Source organism: Mytilus edulis, chromosome 1, assembly GCF_963676685.1.
Source record: "Mytilus edulis chromosome 1, xbMytEdul2.2, whole genome shotgun sequence".
NCBI classification, from domain to species: Eukaryota; Metazoa; Mollusca; class Bivalvia; order Mytilida; family Mytilidae; genus Mytilus; species Mytilus edulis.
Window position 1 is genome coordinate 115,686,021 of NC_092344.1, and position 21,632 is coordinate 115,707,652.

Here is a 21,632-nt window from a genome sequence, read left to right on the forward strand (position 1 = left end):
ACATTAGATCATGATGAAACGTTGACTGAACAGGGAACCGCCTTTCAACTGGTTCCTTTTCACCACATTAGATCATGATGAAACGTTGACTGAACAGGGAACCGCACGGGATTTTCGAATCCACTCCGAGGGTATTCCGACTGGAAGAAGAAAGACCGATCTTTTTTTGATTATGTTTTTATTTTTATTTGTACTTCTTCAAACAGAAAAGGGTCGGCGGAATTAAAAAAAATCTTCAAAATCGTTTTTATTTTTATTTCAATATCGTGAAATACAGGGTCGGCGGATCCGTAAACCAACTAATAAAAAAAAGTGGCCTAAAATCCAATTCATATAGAGAAACCTACTAAAATAATTCCAATATAGAATAATAGTTGTTATTTCATTTACTTTTTTTTTTGGACATCTTATGTACTTGATGATTTTTTTTCGTCAAATAATCGATCACAGATATCATTTGTTTCAAAAATGCTAAACAATATCCTGAAATTCATTACATAACGTCACAAAGTATATCGGTTTTTAGATATTCTAAAAATAACCGTGCAATATGCTTTTTGCCGGTCAATATGCTTTTTGCTATCCGCCGTTTTCTCTCTACCTTCGAAAATATAGTTTAACATGTGACTATCCCTAAACGAATCAAATTTGTTAAAATATACGAATTAATAATATTACAAGTTATAGCTATTTTCTTGTATATTGCTTCCTATGTGATAATTTTCCATCTCAAGCAACTCGACTGATAATAGTTTTCATACATGGGGAAGACCACGGCTAAGCGAACATGTTGTTGACTCAGAAAGTAGCAATAAACAGTTTATCTATGGTATCAAAATATGTATCAGCATTTTGTGAGTAATTTTTGTATAGACATCATCAAATTAACCATCGAGATGACTTTCGAAGACTGCTGGGGTCATATAAACCAATATAAACATAAATATATATACAAATGATAGCAACCACATGCAATTAGATTTTGTCTAGGTCTGTTTGATATCATATAAAAGTATGTTTATCATCGTATAAGATTTTTTTTTATGAATCGAATCAGTCAATTTAGTGGTTCATTCTTGTTTCAGTATCAAAGCTGACATTCTTCTCCTTTTAATAGGTGAATACATGCGTAACATATCTCAAGCTAAGTGGTTCAATTAAAGGTCATATGAATATTGAATAGAGCTTCAATGAGATAAAATTATTCACTTTTAAAAGTGAAAAATTAACCAGTAATGAAATTTAGCTTATTTTGACAAAATTGACCCAAACTGTCTGCTAAAACAGAAATATTAATTAAATATTTCACATTCATCAATTATTGAACAAACAAAATAATCTTTTGCAGGTTATTTCCCTTTAAGAATATTTCTCAGATTTCAATTATCAATTTGAAATCCATCATGTTCCAAAAATCTTTCTTCTGCGAATGTCACAAACAAGAAATGATCCAGACAGCAAAACAAATCAGACTCTACATATTTAAATATCAGTAAGAATGGGCAGATATAGAAATAGATATATTTACTTATATAAATAGCCATAACTATATTATACCTGTATTTCTGCCTTATAAGTATCTATTTTCTTTTTCAAATCAGCAATCTTCTTTTCTTGCTCCTTGAATTTCATTTCATAATGTTTTTTATGACTTTTGGCCTGTTCTATTTCCGCCTGTACTTTTCCTAGATCGTCTCTAAGAGGTTCACCTCCTTCAGCTTTACTTCTCATTTCTTTCTCAATAACTTTAAAATTTGAATCAGCCTCATCTACTTCAATTTGAGCATCCTCGTATCTTCCCTGTTTCTCTGATTTTTGATCTTCATGTGCTTGAATTGATTCTTTTAAATTTTCAACTTCCTCCTCCTAAAAATGTCAGAAATAGTTTTATGGCTTGTAAACTCTACATCATCATTTCAGATTATTCTATACTCAAGTCCTGTTACAGTTGGTTTGAAATGCGAACATTTTCACTTAATCATAAAAGATTTATATTTGTAGCTTTATCGAATGGTTATAAGAGAAAGCAATTTACCGTAATAATAGGTACTGCCTGTATAAGCTGATTACATGAAAAGACTTCAGAATAGGTTTTAATAAACACTTGCAATGTGAAAATGTGTTTTCGAATGTTTACTTTTAGTTGCTACTACATGCAAAGTTTTTTATTTCAATATTCCTACCACATTTTGTTACATAAACACTTACCAATGTGGTGACATCAACTGGTGCTGGATCTTCTATACTCTTTAAATCTTCCACATCCTGTAAATAAAAATAACACACCATTCCAGGAAAAGTATCATAAGTAAATAATAAATATAACTATATAAAGGTTCATAACTCAAGAACGGAAAAATTGACACCACCCAAATTCAAACAAGATCTGTTATTGTCGTAATATTCTTTGTGTAAAAGTTTCGTAGCATTTGGTTAAGGCAAATTAAAGTTAGAGAACTGAAACCAATTTTGGGACGTAGGAAGACAAACGGACTGACTAGAGTAACACTTAATGTCTTCTCAGGCAAGGGTCCGGAAACGGTCATATTTGCCAGTCATGTCCTAAACTGAAACTATAATGTCCTAAACTTTTAATTGGGATTTAGGTCAAATTTTATTTTTCTACATTAATAATTTCGGTCATTTCGTTGAGATCGACTTTCAAAATCGCCATTTTGAACATATTTTTGTTTAGTTATCGATTTCCTGTAATTAAACTGCCACTCCAATAAAGTGTTATAATCCTGAGGGCCCTCCTAATAACTATATTAATGCCTCGGGGAGCTATTGGCTAATGATTGCTAATCTCTTTACCTGTGTATTTAATTCATTGTAATTCACACCTGGCAATTAATCACAAGCTCCAAACTATTATTATAAAGAAATAAAAATTCCATACCAACTGGCTTCAATATTTAATTACTCAACAAGTCAGACAATTGTCAATTATGATTTAATGATTAAACTTGGTTTAATTTTGTAGAAAAAAATATTATTTTACTTCTAACACACGTGTTTTGTTTACTATGTAATACGCATGCTTGAAATTCTCTTCCACAGATTTAGACAATAAATCGTAAATTTTAAATAATTTCATCCTAAATAAAGCCAGTGCAACTACTTTAATTAATATTCTTACACTATTAAAGATAAAATATTAAAAAGCCGATGATTTCCTGTGATTTGGATAAACAAAACTAATCCCGGAAATGAGTCCGGAATTGTTCGTTTTAGTATTGTCGCAGTACATCCGGTTTGAATTTTGACTTCAGAATCGAAAGAAACGTAAGCGATAACTGGGAATATTATCGTTTTGAGTCATTAAAATCAATTATTTTTAGACTGCTGCCTTCCCTTAATTGCCCTTGATCGATTTTTGGAAAATGGTAGGACAAATCATGAAGTAAATGCGATGCAACTGTGAAACAAGTTTGTTGATGCTACGAACATGACGATCGAGTATGAGCATACTCATAATGAGTCTCATGCAGTAATGTGATTTTGGCAATCATCTTTTGAAAAGGGGTATTAACTTTTAAGTTGTATGAAAATGACCGAAATTAGGTGAAAAAATTTCCGGATCCTTGTTCTCAGGTAATATTCACAACTTTTATCTTTGAAGAGAACCTATAACCACATTCAAAGCTGCCATTTTGATTTTAGAACCACATACATTCTAGCAAACAAACATTTTCATGGTTTAAATAAATTGAAACAGGTAAACCTTACTCTCAAATATTTTTATTAGATTTCCAAGCATGCAACACCAATGAAAATGTCTATAGTGATCGTCAGCATGATTTAACATTCAGTTGAAGTTATAATTTGTATTATGACATCAAAAACATGCACCACATGTTTTAAAGAAATAAGAAGCCAGTTGGCTTTGATTACAAAGTGAAAGAAGAGGGTCATATAAAAAAACTAAAGGCTCTTAAGAGCCTGTGTCGCTCACCTTGGTCTATGTGCATAATAAACAAAGGACACTGATGGATTCATGACAAAATTATGTTTTGGTGATGGTGATGTGTTTATAGATCTTACTTTACTGAACATTCTTGCTACTTACAATTTTCTCTATCTGTAATGAACTTGGCCCATTCGTTACAGAGGAAAATATTTTGTAAAAACTTTCCAAAATTTATCAAATTAATGAAAATTGTTTAAATTTAATTATAAAGGCTTTAGGGCAATAACTCTTTAAGGGGTCAACTGACCATTTTGGTCATGTTTGACTTATTTGTAGATCTAACTTTGCTGAACATTATTTCTGTTTACAGTTTATCTGTATCTATAATAGCATTCAAGATAATAACCAAAAACGGCAAAATTTCCTTAAAAATTACCAATTTGGGGGCAGCAACCCAACAACCAGTTGTCCAATTCATCTGAAAATTTCAGGGCAGATAGATATTGACTTGATAAATAATTTAACTCCTGTAAGAATTGCCCTTAATGCTTTGGTTTCAGAGTTATAAGCCAAAATCTACATTTTACCCCCTATGTTCAATGTTTAGCCATGGCGGCCATCTTGGTTGTTTGGCTGGGTCACAGCACACATTTTTAAAACTACATACCCTAATGATGATTGTGGCTCAGTTTGGTTAAATTTGGCCCAGTAGTTTCAGGAGAAGATTTTTGTAAAAGATTATAAAAATTTACAAAAAATTGAAAATTGGTAAAAAATTACTATAAAGGGCAATAACTCCTTAAGGGGTCAACTGACCATTTTGGTCATGTTGACTTATTTGAAGATCTTACTTTGCTGAACATTATTGCTTGTTACAGTTTATCTCTATCTATAATAGTATTCAAGATAATAACCAAAAACGGCAAAATTTCCTTAAATATTACCAATTGGGGGGGCAGCAATCCAACAACCAGTTGTCCAATTCATCTGAAAATTTCAGGGCAGATAGATCTTGACTTGATAAACAATTTAACCCCATTTCAGATTTGGTCGCCGGACACAATTTTAATCTAGATACTCCAATGATGATTGTGGCCAAGTATGGTTAAATTTGGCCCAGTAGTTTCAGAGAAGATTTTTGTAAAAGTTAACGACGCAGGACGACGATGGACGCCAAGTGATGAGAAAAGCTCACTAAAGGGCCAGGTGAGCTAAAAATTGTATGGTTGCTGTCTCATTGACATAAACCCCTTCTTCTCCTGTAATATTAGTGAAACCAGATTACTTACTGTATTGAACTTCCTTATCTTCTGATGAATTTTCATCAACTGAGTATCTGTTTTCTTCCCTTCATTCTCATTTCTGCTAATTTCTGTATTCAGATTTCTTTGCTTTTGTCTATTCTTTTCTAAATCAGATCTAATTCCATGCAATTCTTCTTCCATTTTCAGAATATCTTCTTCCACATTGGCCGTCAGGAATTTAGCTCTATCGTAGTTACAGGAGTAATGACGAAGTGAAGGAAAACAGTATAACTGATCACCACTTAAAGTGAATGCCTACAATTGATAAACAGTATAACTGATCACCACTTAAAGTGAATGCCTACAATAGATAAACAGTATAACTGATCACCACTCTAAGTGAACGCCTACTTCGGATAAACAGTATAACTGATCACCACTCAAAGTGAATGCCTACAATGGATAAACAGTATAACTGATCACCACTTAAAGTGAATGCCTACAATGGATAAACAGTATAACTGATCACCACTCAAAGTGAACGCCTACAATGGATAAACAGTATAACTGATCACCACTTAAAGTGAACGCCTACAATGGATAAACAGTATAACTGATCACCACTTAAAAGTGAATGCCTACAATGGATAAACAGTATAACTGATCACCACTTAAAGTGAATGCCTACAATGGATAAACAGTATAACTGATCACCACTAAAAGTGAACGCCTACAATGGATAAACAGTATAACTGATCACCACTTAAAGTGAACACCTACAATGGATAAACAGTATAACTGATCACCACTCAAAGTTATTGCCTACAATGGATAAAACAGTATAAGTGATCACCACTTAAAGTGAATGCCTACAATGGATAAACAGTATAACTGATCACCACTCAAAATGAAGGCCTACAATGGATAAACAGTATAACTAATCACCACTTAAAGTGAACACCTACAATGGATAAAACAGTATAACTGATCACCACTCAAGGTGAATGCCTACAATAGAAAAAACAGTATAACTGATCACCACTCGAAGTGAACGCCTACAATGAATAAACAGTATAACTGATCACCACTCAAATAGAACACCTACAATGGATAAAACAGAAATAACAAGTGAATCTGCTCACTAAATTATAACCCTACCCTGCTAAAAGTTTAAGGTAAACAAGGAAGTTGTTAAGTGATGAAATTAGAAACCCATCACACGGTATAGCTGACTCATATAAACCCTGAAACAAAATTCAGGATCCTTGTAATGGTGTTCCTGAGAAAGATGCATCAAAAAATATTCATGGCAAGGACTGACAGACTAACAGATGGACAGACAGAGGTTAAATAGTATACCCCCAATTTTTCAAAGCAGGGGTAAACAATCTGGTAAACAAATGAATGTGTGCCGTGTAATGAATATTTCATGTTTTAATTTATATAACTAAAAATAACAAGAAACAATGCCAGTTCAGACAAAATTTACACATTTAAAGCAACAATCATCATTCACCGTAAACTTCATACAGATTACAATCAAGTTTTTTAATAAATAGAATTAATATTTTTAAATTGCTCAGTCTTTCTTTTTACCTTTGATTTTAATTTTGTTGAAGAAAAGTATACTACGAAATGAAGACTCCCTTCAAACTGCTTTTTTTATGATTAAATACACAAACTATACCTCTCTACAATTTTTGGGAGGACCTGGTCTTAATTCAGGATCCATAACTTGAGTGGCTCTTTTTCTATCAGCAATCAACAGAATAAGCTCTATGCTTCTCTGAAATATATAACAAACACTCAGTATTTAAATGTCTATTTATGATACAACTGTCATGACATAGTTCAACAAATGATCAATCTTTTCACATAATTTAAAAAAAAATACAAACAATTTTCTAGTCTAATAGTTCTTCAGATCATATACATTTCTTTTAAAAATAACTTAAGAATAGTAAAAGTGATACCACCCAATTTCAAACTTGATCTGTGTTTTGTGGTAATAAGCGTTGTGTATAAGTTTCAGAACATTTGGTTAAGGTAAACTAAAGTTGGAGAACGGAAACCAACTTTGGGACGTACAGATCCACAAGGGTAAAACTTAATGCCCTCTCTGCTACAGCGGGGACATAAAAATATATCTTTGACAAATCAAACATGCATTCCTATTATAGGTTAAACATTCTATGCACTTTAACATGTATGGTCCGAGACCACAATTATTTCGTAGTGCATTTCTTTTAGAACATAAATGAAAATTAAAAAAATCCCACCTGCGCTTTCTCAATGAAAATTTTACAGTGTGTTGTACTACTTTTAGGACAAATTATATCAAAATTATAGAAAACTTCATCGGCTCTAACTCAAAATATGGACAATTTTATGTTTCGGGCGTCTTGAAATCTTTTGACAGCTTCCGAAGTGCTAATTTTTTACTTTCCTTTAAAATTCTCGACCCAAACTTTTTTACAGTGTAACTTCACCCCCCTACTTGCAAATTGAGGTATTAACCATGGAGAAATAAATTTGGAAGGGGTATAATGAATGGCAAGTAACCCACTGTCAACACTAAGGACTATATTCGTGAACAACGAAAATCAAGGGACGGCAATTGTGGTCTCGGACCTAATATTACCTGATCAATAAGACAATTAGCAATAACTGGATCTTCTACTTCTAAAACATCTATTACAGCAGGGAATTCATCACTCTGTACTCTCTGTAAAGTAAATGAGATATACAGGTAAATTCATCATTGTACTCCATGTAAAGTAAATAAGATATACAGGTAAATTCATTACAAATGAGATATACAATTAAGTTCATCAGTTTTATAATTTTGTTTTCTCAATAATACTCAATAAGGAAAAATATAAATTTCCACCTGTATAATCCATACAAAATAAGGTATGTTACCACAGGATTTTATATCAAAATTTGAAAGTACATAGACCAAGAAGTCAAGTCTTTCACAGAAGTTTAAGAAAAATCTATCATTGAACATTTAGAAACCCCAGCTACCTCAAATATCGAGTGACTAGCAATAAGCATTAGATTATATAAGTATAAGATATATTTTGTTGTTGAAGGTAAATATCAAAGAGACTTACCAGTCTTGATGTATCATACACTTTATCCTAAAATAAAAATTAATAAGTTAAAATCAGTTGTGGATTTAAAAACTTCTACTCTAAAAAATAAATTACTTGAAAATATTCTTTCTACACTAATAATAGGTTTTAGTAAAGTGTCATAACATGAGGCAGAGGTGTTAATTTGTTTGCTTTAAGAAAGAATATCGACACTGGTATTCTATACATAGCTGATGTGATCTTTCCCTATCACACAATGAGAACAACATAAACGAAATAGTTCTTCCTTTTCAAATAGAGCAGTATCAACACCAGTTTTTCAGATATGTTCTATTCTGAAATTTGTTCTCAGTTCGTACAGTAACAAGAATGCTTACCCTAATATTTTTTTTTAAAAGCAAGGACAACATTAGTGGTCATATTGTTAAAAAAATTCACTTATGATAATATACCTTAAATTTGCTTGTTATAATAGAAGGACGAGATCTGTCACCACAATGTCGGTCCAAAATACTGTCTAAAAGTTTCTGATCGTGGTGATCATTGCAACAAAATGAACTTATTAAGTTGCCAAGGCAACGTTCAACAGGTAATGCCCACTTTTGGTCTTTAAGGTGAAAGCAGGCTCCTGTAATAAATTTTAAAGAATGCAATAAACTGTTATTACAGAGATATGTCTCGCTTTTTGGTAATTTTAATAATGCAAATGTTAAATTAAAATAGCATTACTTTAACATGTAAGTTTTCAAATATTCAAAATCAATGAACCATGGCTGAATGTACATGGCTAAACAATCTCCATGGAAATAAGATGTGCCAATCGTAATACAACTGCATACCAAATACCATTGACTTATCTTAAGTACTTCCCTTTAAACAAACACAAACTAATACATGTAAACTTGAGCAAAATTTCAGTCAATAGACCATGACTGAGGGGGCGGGGCCAAGGCCAAATATTTTCCATTGAAATGAGATACGTAAATGTTTATACAACTGTATACCAATTATCATTAACTTACCGCTAGTGGTTCCCCATAAAATGACCTAATCACAAACTATAATACATGAAAACTAAGCAAAAATTTCAAAGTCAATTGACCATGACTGAGGGGGTAGGGCCAAATAATCTCAATGGAATTGAGATATGCCAATGTTTATACAACTGCATACCAATTATCATTAACTTACCCCTAGTGGTTCCTCATAAACTGACCTAATCACATGAAAACTAAGCAAAGTTTCAAATTCAAGACCATAACTGAGGGGGTGGGGCCAAATAATCTCCATGGTAATGAAATGTGTCAATACTAATACAACTGCATACCAAATATCTTTGACTTACCACTAGTGGTTCACCATAAACTAGACCTAATCACAAACTAATACATTGTTGACGACACCGTTGTCATCGTCACGGACGCTGGAAACAGTATACCTATGTCTCTCTTTTTGACTCCGTCAAGCGAGACAAAAATTAATCAGACTCAAATGACAAGGATGCACAGAATGATTCTTAAGGATAAAGTCTATTATGAACATTTAAATAAATGGAAAATATATATCAAATGAAACTAGGAGCTCAAAGGTGCCTGTATCAATCACCTGTCATTTAAAGTGAAATTGATACAATTCAACAACAAGAGGCTCTCAAGAGCCTGAATCGCTCACCTGAATTTTTTTGGTTTAATCTCTCATCAATGATTATTTTGGCTTTTCAATTTATTTAAATGTTCTTGAAATCGTCCTATTCTCTTCAAAAGCCAAAAAAAAAATCAATTTCTCCTATGTTCTATTTTAGCCATAGGAGCTATGTTTCTTGACATACAAGGAAATGAAATATAAAATTTATACTAGATACTCTGAAACTCTGAAACTCATTTAGCCTAAGTTTGGCTGAAATTGATACAGCAGTTTCAAAGGAGAAGATTTTTTAAGGTAGCACAATACAAAGATTTTTTTACTTCCAATCACTAACCTTTGAAATGCTGTAACTTTCTTATGAATGCATTGAAAATAATAAAAGAGGTATATATAGATAGATGAAAGATTAATCTTTTAAATGAATGCAATATTTTTATTATGCAATCATTATGTAATCAACTATTATGTAATTAGTGGCAAAATCTGGGTAAGTTCACTTGAATGAATTTAGCTCTATCATCTCTTTAACTATACAGAAAATTTTAACGGAATCTTAATCAACATATCATGGGCTTCAAAAGGGTGTCTCAGATTGTCTCTATGGTGTTCTATTCTCTCATAAATCTCTAATTAATGTAAACATCCTAACCACATAAAAGAAGATAATGTTCAATTAGGTGTAAAATTTGTTCTATACATTCTATCTGAAATCTGAGACACCCTTTTGTAGATAATGGCCATAGGAACAACATATTATAAAATCAACCCTCTAGGGATACCTATGCAGAAGCTAATTTCATTTGAAAGTGGAAATTTGGTGAAAAATATTTTAGACACAGTTAACATTATAATTGGTTACATAATTGTTGCATAATACTAACATTGCATTTATTTGAAAGAGTAATCTGTTAGCTATCCAAAACTACCACTTTTATAAATTTTCAAGCATTATTAAGAAAGTTACAGCATTTTAAAACTTGGGAGTTGGAGTTATAAAATCTTTGTATTGTGCTACCTTAAAGTAAGTCAACATGATGAACAAATTGTGAAAAAAGTTTTTAAAGGGCAATAACTCCTTAAGAGGTCAATTGACAATTTTGGTCAAATTGACTTATTTGTAGATCTTACTTTGCTGATCATTTTTGCTGTTTACAGTTTATCTTTATCTATAATAATATTCAAGATAATGACCCAAAACTGCAAAATTTCCTTAAAATTACCAATAAGTGGCAGCAACCCAACAATGGTTTGTTTGATTCATCTGAAAATTTCAGGGCTGATAGATCTTGACCTAATGAACATTTTTACCCCATGTCAGATTTGCTCTAAATGCTTTCGTTTTTGAGATATAAGCCAAAAACTGCATTTGACCCCTATGTTCTATTTTAAGTAACGGTGGCCATGTTTTTTGACGGATCAAAAATCTAAGCACACACTTTGTGCAGGATAATCTAAAGAACAATCATGCTAAGTTTCATCCAAATCCATTCAGTAGTTTCAGAGGAGAAGATTTTTTAAAGTTAGCAAATATGATGAACAAATTGTGAAAAATTGCCATTAAAGGACAATAACCCCTTAAGGGGTCAATTGACAATTTTGGTCATATTAACTTATTTGTAGATCTTACTTTGCTGATCATTTTTGCTGTTTACAGTTTATCTTTATCTATAATAATATTCAAGATAATGACCAAAAACTGCAAAATTTCCTTAAAATTACCAATTAAGTGGCAGCAACCCAACAATGGTTTGTTTGATTCATCTGAAAATTTCAGGGCTGATAGATCTTGACCTAATGAACATTTTTACCCCATGTCAGATTTGCTCTAAATGCTTTCGTTTTCAAGATATAAGCCAAAAACTGCATTTGACCCCTATGTTCTATTTTAGGTAACGGCGGCCATGTTTTTTGACGGATCAAAAATCGAAGCGCACACTTTGTGCAGGATACTCTAAGGAACAATCATGCTAAGTTTCATTCAAATCCATTCAGTAGTTTCAGAGGAGAAGATTTTTTAAAGTTAGCAAATATGATGAACAAATTGTGAAAAATTGCCATTAAAGGACAATAACCCCTTAAGGGGTCAATTGACAATTTTGGTCATATTAACTTATTTGTAGATCTTACTTTGCTGATCATTTTTGCTGTTTACAGTTTATCTTTATCTATAATAATATTCAAGATAATGACCAAAAACTGCAAAATTTCCTTAAAATTACCAATTAAGTGGCAGCAACCCAACAATGGTTTGTTTGATTCATCTGAAAATTTCAGGGCTGATAGATCTTGACCTAATGAACATTTTTACCCCATGTCAGTTTTGCTCTAAATGCTTTCGTTTTCGAGATATAAGCCAAAAACTGCATTTGACCCCTATGTTCTATTTTAGGTAACGGCGGCCATGTTTTTTGACGGATCAAAAATCGAAGCGCACACTTTGTGCAGGATACTCTAAGGAACAATCATGCTAAGTTTCATTCAAATCCATTCAGTAGTTTCAGAGGAGAAGATGTTTGAAAAATTGTTAACGACGACAGACGACGACGACGACGGACGCCAAGTGATAAGAAAAGCTCACATGGCCTTTTAGGCCAGGTGAGCTAAAAATGGGTAAATTTGTGATTTAAAGGATGGTTTCAACTATATTGACCTATTTGTCGAAGTTTGTGTTGCTGATATTATTTGCTGTTCAATTTTCTGTCTATCTTATATTTATCTAGATGTCAGGTGAAAATTTAAAACATCTACATTAATAAAATTACTTTCTGAGTCCTATTTGTCAATAATAATGAGCTTGGTTTTCTGAATCACCATATTGTTTTACTTGTGGCTGATTTATGGCCAAGGAATTCATTAATAACCCACTGATCCTGTTAACAAATGAAAAGTTTTTTTATGAATTACCTATTGGTCCTCTAGGTCTCTAATGAAATGCTTTGGAAATTAGTATGGCGTTCATTATCACTGGACTAGTATATATTTGTTTAGGGGCCAGCTGAAGGACGCCTCCGGGTGCGGGAATTTCTCGCTACATTGAAGACCTGTTGGTGACCCTCTGCTGTTGTTTTTTATTTGGTCGGGTTGTTGTCTCTTTGACACATTCCCCATTTCCATTCTCAATTTTATCCTTTCCTACAATGTTCGTCTATACTACTTATTTATTACCTATTGGTCCTCTAGGTCGCTGATGAAATGCTCCTTTCCTACAGTGTTCATCTATACTCTTCAGTACTGCTGGCACATAGGCACCAAATCTCTTGTATTTATCATTTTTTGCTGCATGTAGACTTTGTAAGGTCTTGGATTTTCTAGCTTCATTGGATTTCAATGCTTGAAATTCTTGGCTGTTAAAAGGAAAAGTATAATTTTGTAAGTGTATTACATGCAGTTACATAAAACAGGCCAAAAAAGTGAAAAAAAACAAAAAAAATGTATCTAATTGTTAAAAATGGTTCACAATACTAAAGAGTGATAATCTAACAATTATTCCTCCATTAACTTAAATTTGTAGCCACCTCAATAAAAGAATCCACAGTTCTCCAGTATACATACTTGATTTCATACATATCAGCTTTGTATTTAGTGACAGCACTTCTGAATTGTTCATTCTGATGTTCTGTAGTGTGCTGTTGAGCTTGCAATCCTTTGATTTGTTCCATCAGCTTTTCTATTTTCTCTTCCCTACCTCTCCTCTCAGATTCATAATCATGCTGGGCACTGAAACATATCATTAACTTATTATAGGCATAATAACTCACAGATACCATAATTAATAATATAAAATGTTTTACCGTAGAAAGGCTTGTATAGTTCACACTGGTACATAGTCCGCACCCCTTCTCCCCACGAAATTTTAGGTAAAACAAGAATGTGTCCATAGTACACGGATGCCCCACTCACACTATCATTTTACATGTTCACTGGACCGTGAAATTTGGGTCAATACTTTAAAATTGGCATTAAAATTAGAAAGATCATATATTATAGTTAACATGTGTACTAAGTTTCAAGTTGATTGGACTTCAACTTCATCAAAAACTACCTTGACCAAAAACTTTAACCTGAGCTTCACACTATCTTTTTCTTTGTTCAGTGGACCATGAAATTGGGGTCAATACTTTAATTTGACATTAAAATTAGAAAGATCATATCATAGGGAACATGTGTACTAAGTTTCAAGTTGATTGGACTTCAACTTCATCAAAAACTACGTCGACCAAAAACTTTAACCTGAAGCGGGACGAACGAACGGACAAACGGAGGCACAGACCAGAAAACATAATGCCCCCCTACTATCGTAGGTGGGGCATAAAAACTTTTTGTAACTGTTAGAAAAGATTTAATGAAACTACAGTAATTTCAAATCCTGTGTGGTCGTTTGCGGTATTTTCTTGGAAAAACTGTATTCCATCATCAAACAGAAGCTGAAACTGCTTGTAAATGATTCTAGAATGCTTCATGATTGTTAAAATAAGTTTAATTCACTTAATAAACAATTTAGAAACTTGTGTATGTTTAAACAGGAAGTTTAAAAAGCACTTGTAAAAGAAGAAACTAACCTGTGAGTCGAAATCCGTACATAAAAGTTATCATTATTATACGACTTTGAAAGTAAAACAGTTTCATCCTTTTGTAAAACAGTCTTTTTTATATCTGTCATATTAATGTTTGAAGGGTCTTTAGCTGATACAAATCATATTAGTCAGTATGAAACACCAAAACAGAAAGAACAATAACCGTTAAGTTTTGTAGTTTACAATTTCTAAGCTGGTTTACGGTTGTCTTTTTCACTATGTTCGTATCGTTCCAATCAAGCAGATACCAGTTTATTTCAACACATGCATTGAAAAAAAACGAGAAATTGGTAATGAAAGGTTTAGTCTTTATATTTATCAGTATTAATTTTATATTGAGGAGAAATAACTTATTAATATGGATGAGTTAAAATTATTAGTTTAAAAATGACAAGAGCGCCCTCTACAATATCAATAACAAAGATAGCAGTACGTAAACAAACCACCTCGCCCGTGAAATTGATTTTTTTCTCTTATTTCTTGCTTATGTACTCTATAAACGTATTTACACTTTTGGTATTTAGCTGTATTGTGCCTCTGAATGACCTTATATCACCTCCAGATAACCTTTTGATGTCAAGCAACAATCACTTTTTAGTTATGACGTCAAATGTTTTGAATTATGAGGTCAAAATTTACGGGAACCTGTGTGATTTTATGTAATGGCCGACAAATTTGCATACAAGTGTAAATACGTCTGTTGTCCCCACCCCGTCTGGAAGGTCCAATTTTGGAGAATAAAACCGCTGACTATACAAGCCTTTCTACGGTATGTGTAAAATCAAGTTGAGAGTGCTTAAACTGATAACCTGGAAATAACCATGTACACTGTTTACCATTGAGGACATGTTTGTGTGATATGAATATAAACCATGCTTTGAAAAAGATTGACTTGCTGAGTGCTAGTTCACAATATAGCAGTCAGCAGGAAGACATGATTCTACCCAGACATACATTTTCTGTTTCAGACCCAACGCAGATTAGCTCTAAATGTGTATACTTTCAGTAAACTCCTTTCAGAAACCCATTTAAAAACATTGGGATGGCTCATCATAGAACCTTCATCTTGTAATTCAACAAATTTAACAAAGGTATTTAAGAGAGAGTACATTATCATTCTAGAGAATTTGAATGTAAGATAATAAAAGTGATAAATCACACTGAACCTTAGGGCTAAGTCAACCAATGGCAATGGTATAACCTTATTACAGTAAACACCTCAGTATAAGTCATTAATCAATTACCTTTTCTGTAATTCTTTGATCCTAGCCTCCAAGGCACATTTTTCTCTCTGATTCTTCTTCAACGTATTTTCTACTCTTTTAAAATCATCCTGAATTCAAAATAATATAGTATTCAATTTTACCTTGCAGATGATATTCTTTTTACACAAGTTGTGATAACTTCTGGCAAATAAAATAGTCAGAGCTCAGACTTGCTTAAAAGCGCTAGCCTTATTGCCATATCAATTATATCTGTAATGTGAATGAAATAAGATTTAAGAAGTTCTTCCAATTGAAAAACATGAGGGTAACTTATGAAAAGTGGCTACTAATAGTACTATTTTTTATACTTATGTTGAAACATTAAAGACAAACAAAGTATAAGTGTTTGAATCAAGTGTTTTCTAACTTTTTGAGTACAAGATTAACTTATTATATTAACTGTATCAACTTACCAAAGCATTTCTTGCAAACTTTTTCTTTTGCCCAAGAACTTCTTTTAATTCTTCATATTTGGGTCGTAGTAGTAGAACATCTTCACTTGCAGCCTTTAATTGTTCTTGAATGCTTTTTTGTTGGTTAACATATTTGTTCACATTATCCTGAAAAAATGTATAACCTAATTACTGTAACACACTATCACTGCTTTATAAATGAATCAGTCAATTATCCACCAGAACCTAAAGGATGAGAATGTATATAATCCATGACCAAAACCTATACAGTATCGTAAGACATAAAAGGCTCAACAAAATCTGAAACAATTTCATCTTGATAATCTCTCTTCAATGTGTCAGATTGTAACCAAACTAAAATCACATTTGTTATAACTACTGTTAGCATCAAACCAAGTAAAAGGTTCATTATGAAACATTATTTTAAGCAAATTTCTGTGCACCACTCACCCTATTCTCTATTATTTTAAGCAATATTCTACCATTAAGTGTCAGATATTCTCTTATACATATGTCTTTGGGTGACAGTATTTGAAAGATTTAATCAAATTAAATCCTATATCTAGGTTTATAAATGTTAAAATTTATTGGATACCAAGTTATTGTAGCTTAATATTATCATAAAAAGAATTCAGTATTACCTTTGCTTCTTCCACTTTTTGTTCAAATCTTGGCATCCTAGCTTTTTCTGAATCATGCTCTCTAACCAAAGGTTGCAATCCCTAAAATGTAGTACATTCCAATACATTTGATTGTTAGAGCAAATTTCATAAAACAAGTAGAGAAATACTTTGGTTAGCTTGCTTGCTTTATTTGTATATTGTAATCTTGGAATTGAGATTATGTCAAATCAAATTAAAATATAACATATTCAGGTTTGACTATGCTTATATATATTGTTTGAAGATGTCAATCTAAATTCTAAAGCCTTGAGAAAACTTTTATACAAACAAAGCACGCAAGTAGCTGGGCCAATCAAAGTTTTACTCTACAAGCATTAAGAAGTAGTTCTAAAATTTCAATGAAAACAAATGGAGTCTTATAACATTTCTTTTTTATTAAACATAAGGTTAACGCCCCTCAAACCAAGAACCATTCATGTTCAGTGAACTGTTAAAAATAGGTCAATAATAAAACTATTTTAATATTGTAAACGTTGATAGACTTTCAGCTACATTTTTTTTTAGGTCTTTCAAACAATTTAAAATTGTTATAAAAATTATTGATTTACCCTTTACTTGATATACTGTGGTAGTTACAACTAAAAATGGATCAAATGTTCAACAAAATTATTCAAAGAATAGACAAATTTTCCTTAAGTTATTACCTTTTCCTTTTCACTAACAAAAGCCCAAGCCATATCTTCTTTCAATCTATCAATTTTCTTCTTTAAATCATCTATTGCTGTCAAAGATTTAAACTTCTGCTCCCAATCTAATACTTCTTTCTCAAGTTTCGGAAGCATCTACAATAAATATATGTCAACTTTTCATATCAGCTGCTAAGTATTATCAACTCACGAGTCTAATACTTCTTTCTCAAGTTTCGGAAGCATCTACAATAAATATATGTCAACTTTTCATATCAGCTGCTAAGTATTATCAACTCACGAGTTTTTGTATAGACAAAACGTCATCATCATTTCTAATCCAAAGCAATTTATGAAAATTGTCTGACATGGACATAGAAGTGTATTTAAGTTGTCTAACAAAAATATCATGATAAATAATATATGATAATAGAGAAAATCAATACAATCTGTCATTCTACAAGAAAAATCTATATGACTTGCAATTCCATGTCTTCTTACTTATTTTTGCCACTAGCAATAGTAAATTTTAGAAACCATATCTCAGTTTCATTAGCTTATCACTTTGTAGCTACCAACTAGAACGAACACAGAATCACAATTACTGTCCTTCTAATAAAAGAATTTTGAGGGGTATTTTTTTCTAAGAAAAGCAATAAAATTAATTTGTCCCACTCGAAAAGCATTTATGACTTGTTTTCACAAAATAGCTCTATAAGACTTGGCCTTCTACTTAATAGTATTTTTATAATTTTAAGACAAAAGCTGAAAGAAATTAAGAAGATAAAAAACATTTCTTAATGAAGCTTGTGTTACCTGTTCCTTTTTCTCAATGACCTCTTTAGTGACCTCTCGATGTTGATCAGCTGTCTGATAATCAGCCTTCATTTGTTCTAGCTGTGTGGCCTTTAGAAAAAACTGTCAGAAAAAAGTTCAAAAGTTACACTCAAGCGAATTAACTACAAATATTGTTAAATAAGCTGCAATTATTAAGCCTAATTTTTTTTCCAAAATTAAAGGTTAAATACTTATGCTCATGAGGTTGGTGTCCTATAGATCTGAAAATTGCTAATGTTACGATTCAAAACTCTCAAGCTGCTGACAAAGCACAAATTGTGACAAACAAAAAATAGCTCAAATAGTCTCTCCTGTTATTTAATACACAATTTTGAGGATACATATTCTTGTTTGCAATAAATAATGCATCTCTGTCATATTTTGAAATACTACTTATATTTGTTTTTTGTTGATTTACTGATTTCAGTTTAATCAAATGTACAATAATATTTAGAAATACCTGTCAATCTTTAAATAATTTGTCCATACCTTATACTTATCATGAGGACTCTTTGAATTGAGGAAGTGACGACTTGTATCCTGATTTAAAATTGACACAGGATTATCTACTTGTATGTTGAACTGGTCCAATATACAATTCAAATCTTCTCTTTTGGAGGATATTATTTTACCTGAAAAACACAAATGGCCATTTTCATATAAATCATATCAATGAAGAGTCTTTTTTACAGATCAAGGAACATTTTAATATTTTTTTCAGGTTCTTTATATTATAAACTAACTTTGAAACAATTTGCACATGTTCACTTCTTAATACTAATAATACTATAAAACCTAGCAACATTAAGCAATCTGATATTTTGAATTGAAATGAGAAATCATATTTAGGTGCAGCTATTTATCAGATTTATTCACCAGACCACAGCCTTCATAAATTAGGTTTGCAAAGCATCATCAACAACTCTATTATTTATTCTTTGATGAGATTCAGACTAAATAAATCTTTATACCATCTTTGGACTTGATTTTATAGCCACTTCCTCCATCTTTTGTAAATTTTCTTTCTACAATAATTGTATTGCCATATTCAGTAGGTTTATATGCATCAGCTCCTCTGTTCCTTAGATGAATCTCCAATTCAGCAGTTCTGAAATTAAACAATCAATTACAATAACTACTATTTTAAAGACATTGACAAACTTCCACATATTTTCTAATAACAAAAGCCTATGTTTTTATTGAAAAACCTCAAAAATCAATTTGAGCAAAACTTTTTTTTTAATGCACAACTAGGTATGGTAAAAATTAATTATACCAAATGGTGTATATATGAAAGTAAATACAAAGTATATGTTGTGTACCATACCTAGTTCATCAAATACTTATTTTGTACAATACTTAGTCATGCACCTTTTATCTAATATTTTTATTTTATTTATATTCTTCAACTTTCCTATATGTAGACAATTGGTTATATTAACCTCTGATTGAAGACAATGGGATAATTCATAATTATCTGCAGGTTAAATAATTGAAAAGTAAAAAATAATACACATTTCATTGAAAGTAAATAAGATGTGAATAACAAGCAGTATTGTAGCTGTCACAGTTGTGAGTGTTAGGCACACATCTGTAAGTCTCACCACTCCTCCTTGTCTGATTAAGAAAGAGAAGCCACTTTGAATAACAATTTTTATCCATGGATAAGGTTTGTGTGGACTGTGGAAAGTCATGATTCAGTCATGATTCAGAGAATTCCTTAAAAAAAAAGCTTCAATTGTTTTATATCATCTTCAAATTTCTCAACCCAAACAAGTATAAACAGACTTCAAACCACAAGCAAAACATTCAACACTTGTTTTAAAAATAAGAGTTTCATGTAATTCCATGCTATTTTAGAATTATGTTTCATGTTGAGAAAGGAATATGTGGACTTTTTCTCAGGTCTGTACCACTTCCAGATAATGCCAAGTCAAACGCAATATAAATATTTGTTGATGAAATTTTTCAATAATATTAAATATACATACTGTTTTCCATTTTTAATGAAACTTTTAATTGTTGTTCCTCTACTGGTTACTGAAGCTTTTCCACCCAAACCTACCACTAAAGCTGTTACTATTGCACTTTTGCCACCTTAAAGATAAATGTAACAACAAAAAAATCTTTTATAAAAAAAAACAAGTTTAACCTCATAACTTTAATAACAAAATCTTTATAATAATATTGGAAAACATATTTAAAATTCAAAATGTACATTTGTAAAATGGAAGGGCTTTTAACTCTACATTTGTGATTTTTCTGCCCACATAAGTTTCACAGATAAAGACATGTGGTCCAGAACATTCAAATCAGATATATGTTAAAAACAATGTTACCAGGTTTTTTTGTTGACCCATTCACTAAATGTGTCCAGTCCTCAAAACCAATGGATGCTGGCCTTTTAATTATACATGTGACATGAATGATGTGGTCAAAACCAACACCTGAATACAATAATAATCCCACTTACTTCCATTTCTGCCTACTACAAAGTTTACATGAGGTCCTAATCGAACATCCAATCTGCTATGGCACATAAAATTTTTCATAGAGATCCGTTCTATAATTCCTATGTCAGCTTCTCTCTAAAAAGAACAAAATGTGTCCCTGTAAAAGATTATCTAGACATACTGCATATAGTTCCCATGTCATAATTGACCACAAAGGAAGAACTAAATGTATTCACATATTCTTGGATTTCATCATATTAAGTCTACTGGTTTGATGATCTTTTTTTAATCCATGAATTATTATAAAACTTATCTAAATTTAACAAAAAACCACAGGGTGCAATAAGGTCTTACTTGGCTGTACTTTAAACTCAAATTTGAACTTTTACTTTAAGATTTCAATTAACAAATGATTAATGAGATTTATACCAATGTCAACTCAATAATAAATTTTGTTTCGATTTTTCAACTGGCCCTTCCATATTTTTTTGTGAATACACATAGCTTTTGTTTTATTTGCAATTTTTGAACTTGATTTTGAAAATAAAGAGCACATGCAAGTACCATGAATTGTCATATATATCATAATACCATCCTGTTTTTCTTTGATTTTGACTAGACTTAATAAATATATATCTGCTGAATAACACTTACTGTCTGAACATCAAAATCTGCTTGTTGAGTGAGATTGAAGTCATCATCATCTTCACTATTATCTTCCGTCTTTCTGTCTTTGGTTCTTTTTTTACTTGGGCCAGATTCTTCATTATTTTTTCTCTTGTTAGCCTTCCCTTTGGATTTCTTATCATACAGTCTACAGAGAAATAATAGTTTTACATGATTGTTAGAATATCTGAGAATATTATGTAAACTATAATATTCTAA

The 21,632-nt window shown here is 31.6% G+C and overlaps 1 protein-coding gene across 3 annotated transcripts in view; it reads right to left on the bottom strand.

The window, feature by feature from the left end:
• The window catches only part of LOC139501554 (structural maintenance of chromosomes protein 6-like), a 58,629-nt gene that overhangs the window by 19,650 nt on the left and 17,347 nt on the right, over positions 1-21,632 (bottom strand). For all 3 annotated transcript variants that reach the window (XM_071290682.1, XM_071290688.1, XM_071290675.1), the window contains exons 2-20: positions 21,402-21,561; positions 20,768-20,882; positions 20,286-20,391; positions 19,266-19,402; positions 18,784-18,926; positions 18,274-18,375; positions 17,476-17,613; positions 16,790-16,870; positions 16,149-16,295; positions 15,715-15,803; positions 13,449-13,613; positions 13,062-13,240; positions 8,705-8,880; positions 8,271-8,297; positions 7,796-7,879; positions 6,842-6,940; positions 5,200-5,469; positions 2,209-2,265; positions 1,558-1,866 (exon numbers count right to left, since the gene is read on the bottom strand). In XM_071290682.1, coding sequence (XP_071146783.1) covers positions 1,558-1,866; positions 2,209-2,265; positions 5,200-5,469; positions 6,842-6,940; positions 7,796-7,879; positions 8,271-8,297; positions 8,705-8,880; positions 13,062-13,240; positions 13,449-13,613; positions 15,715-15,803; positions 16,149-16,295; positions 16,790-16,870; positions 17,476-17,613; positions 18,274-18,375; positions 18,784-18,926; positions 19,266-19,402; positions 20,286-20,391; positions 20,768-20,882; positions 21,402-21,561 — 2,584 coding nt within the window. The remainder of the gene's footprint in view (positions 1-1,557; positions 1,867-2,208; positions 2,266-5,199; positions 5,470-6,841; positions 6,941-7,795; positions 7,880-8,270; positions 8,298-8,704; positions 8,881-13,061; positions 13,241-13,448; positions 13,614-15,714; positions 15,804-16,148; positions 16,296-16,789; positions 16,871-17,475; positions 17,614-18,273; positions 18,376-18,783; positions 18,927-19,265; positions 19,403-20,285; positions 20,392-20,767; positions 20,883-21,401; positions 21,562-21,632) is intronic.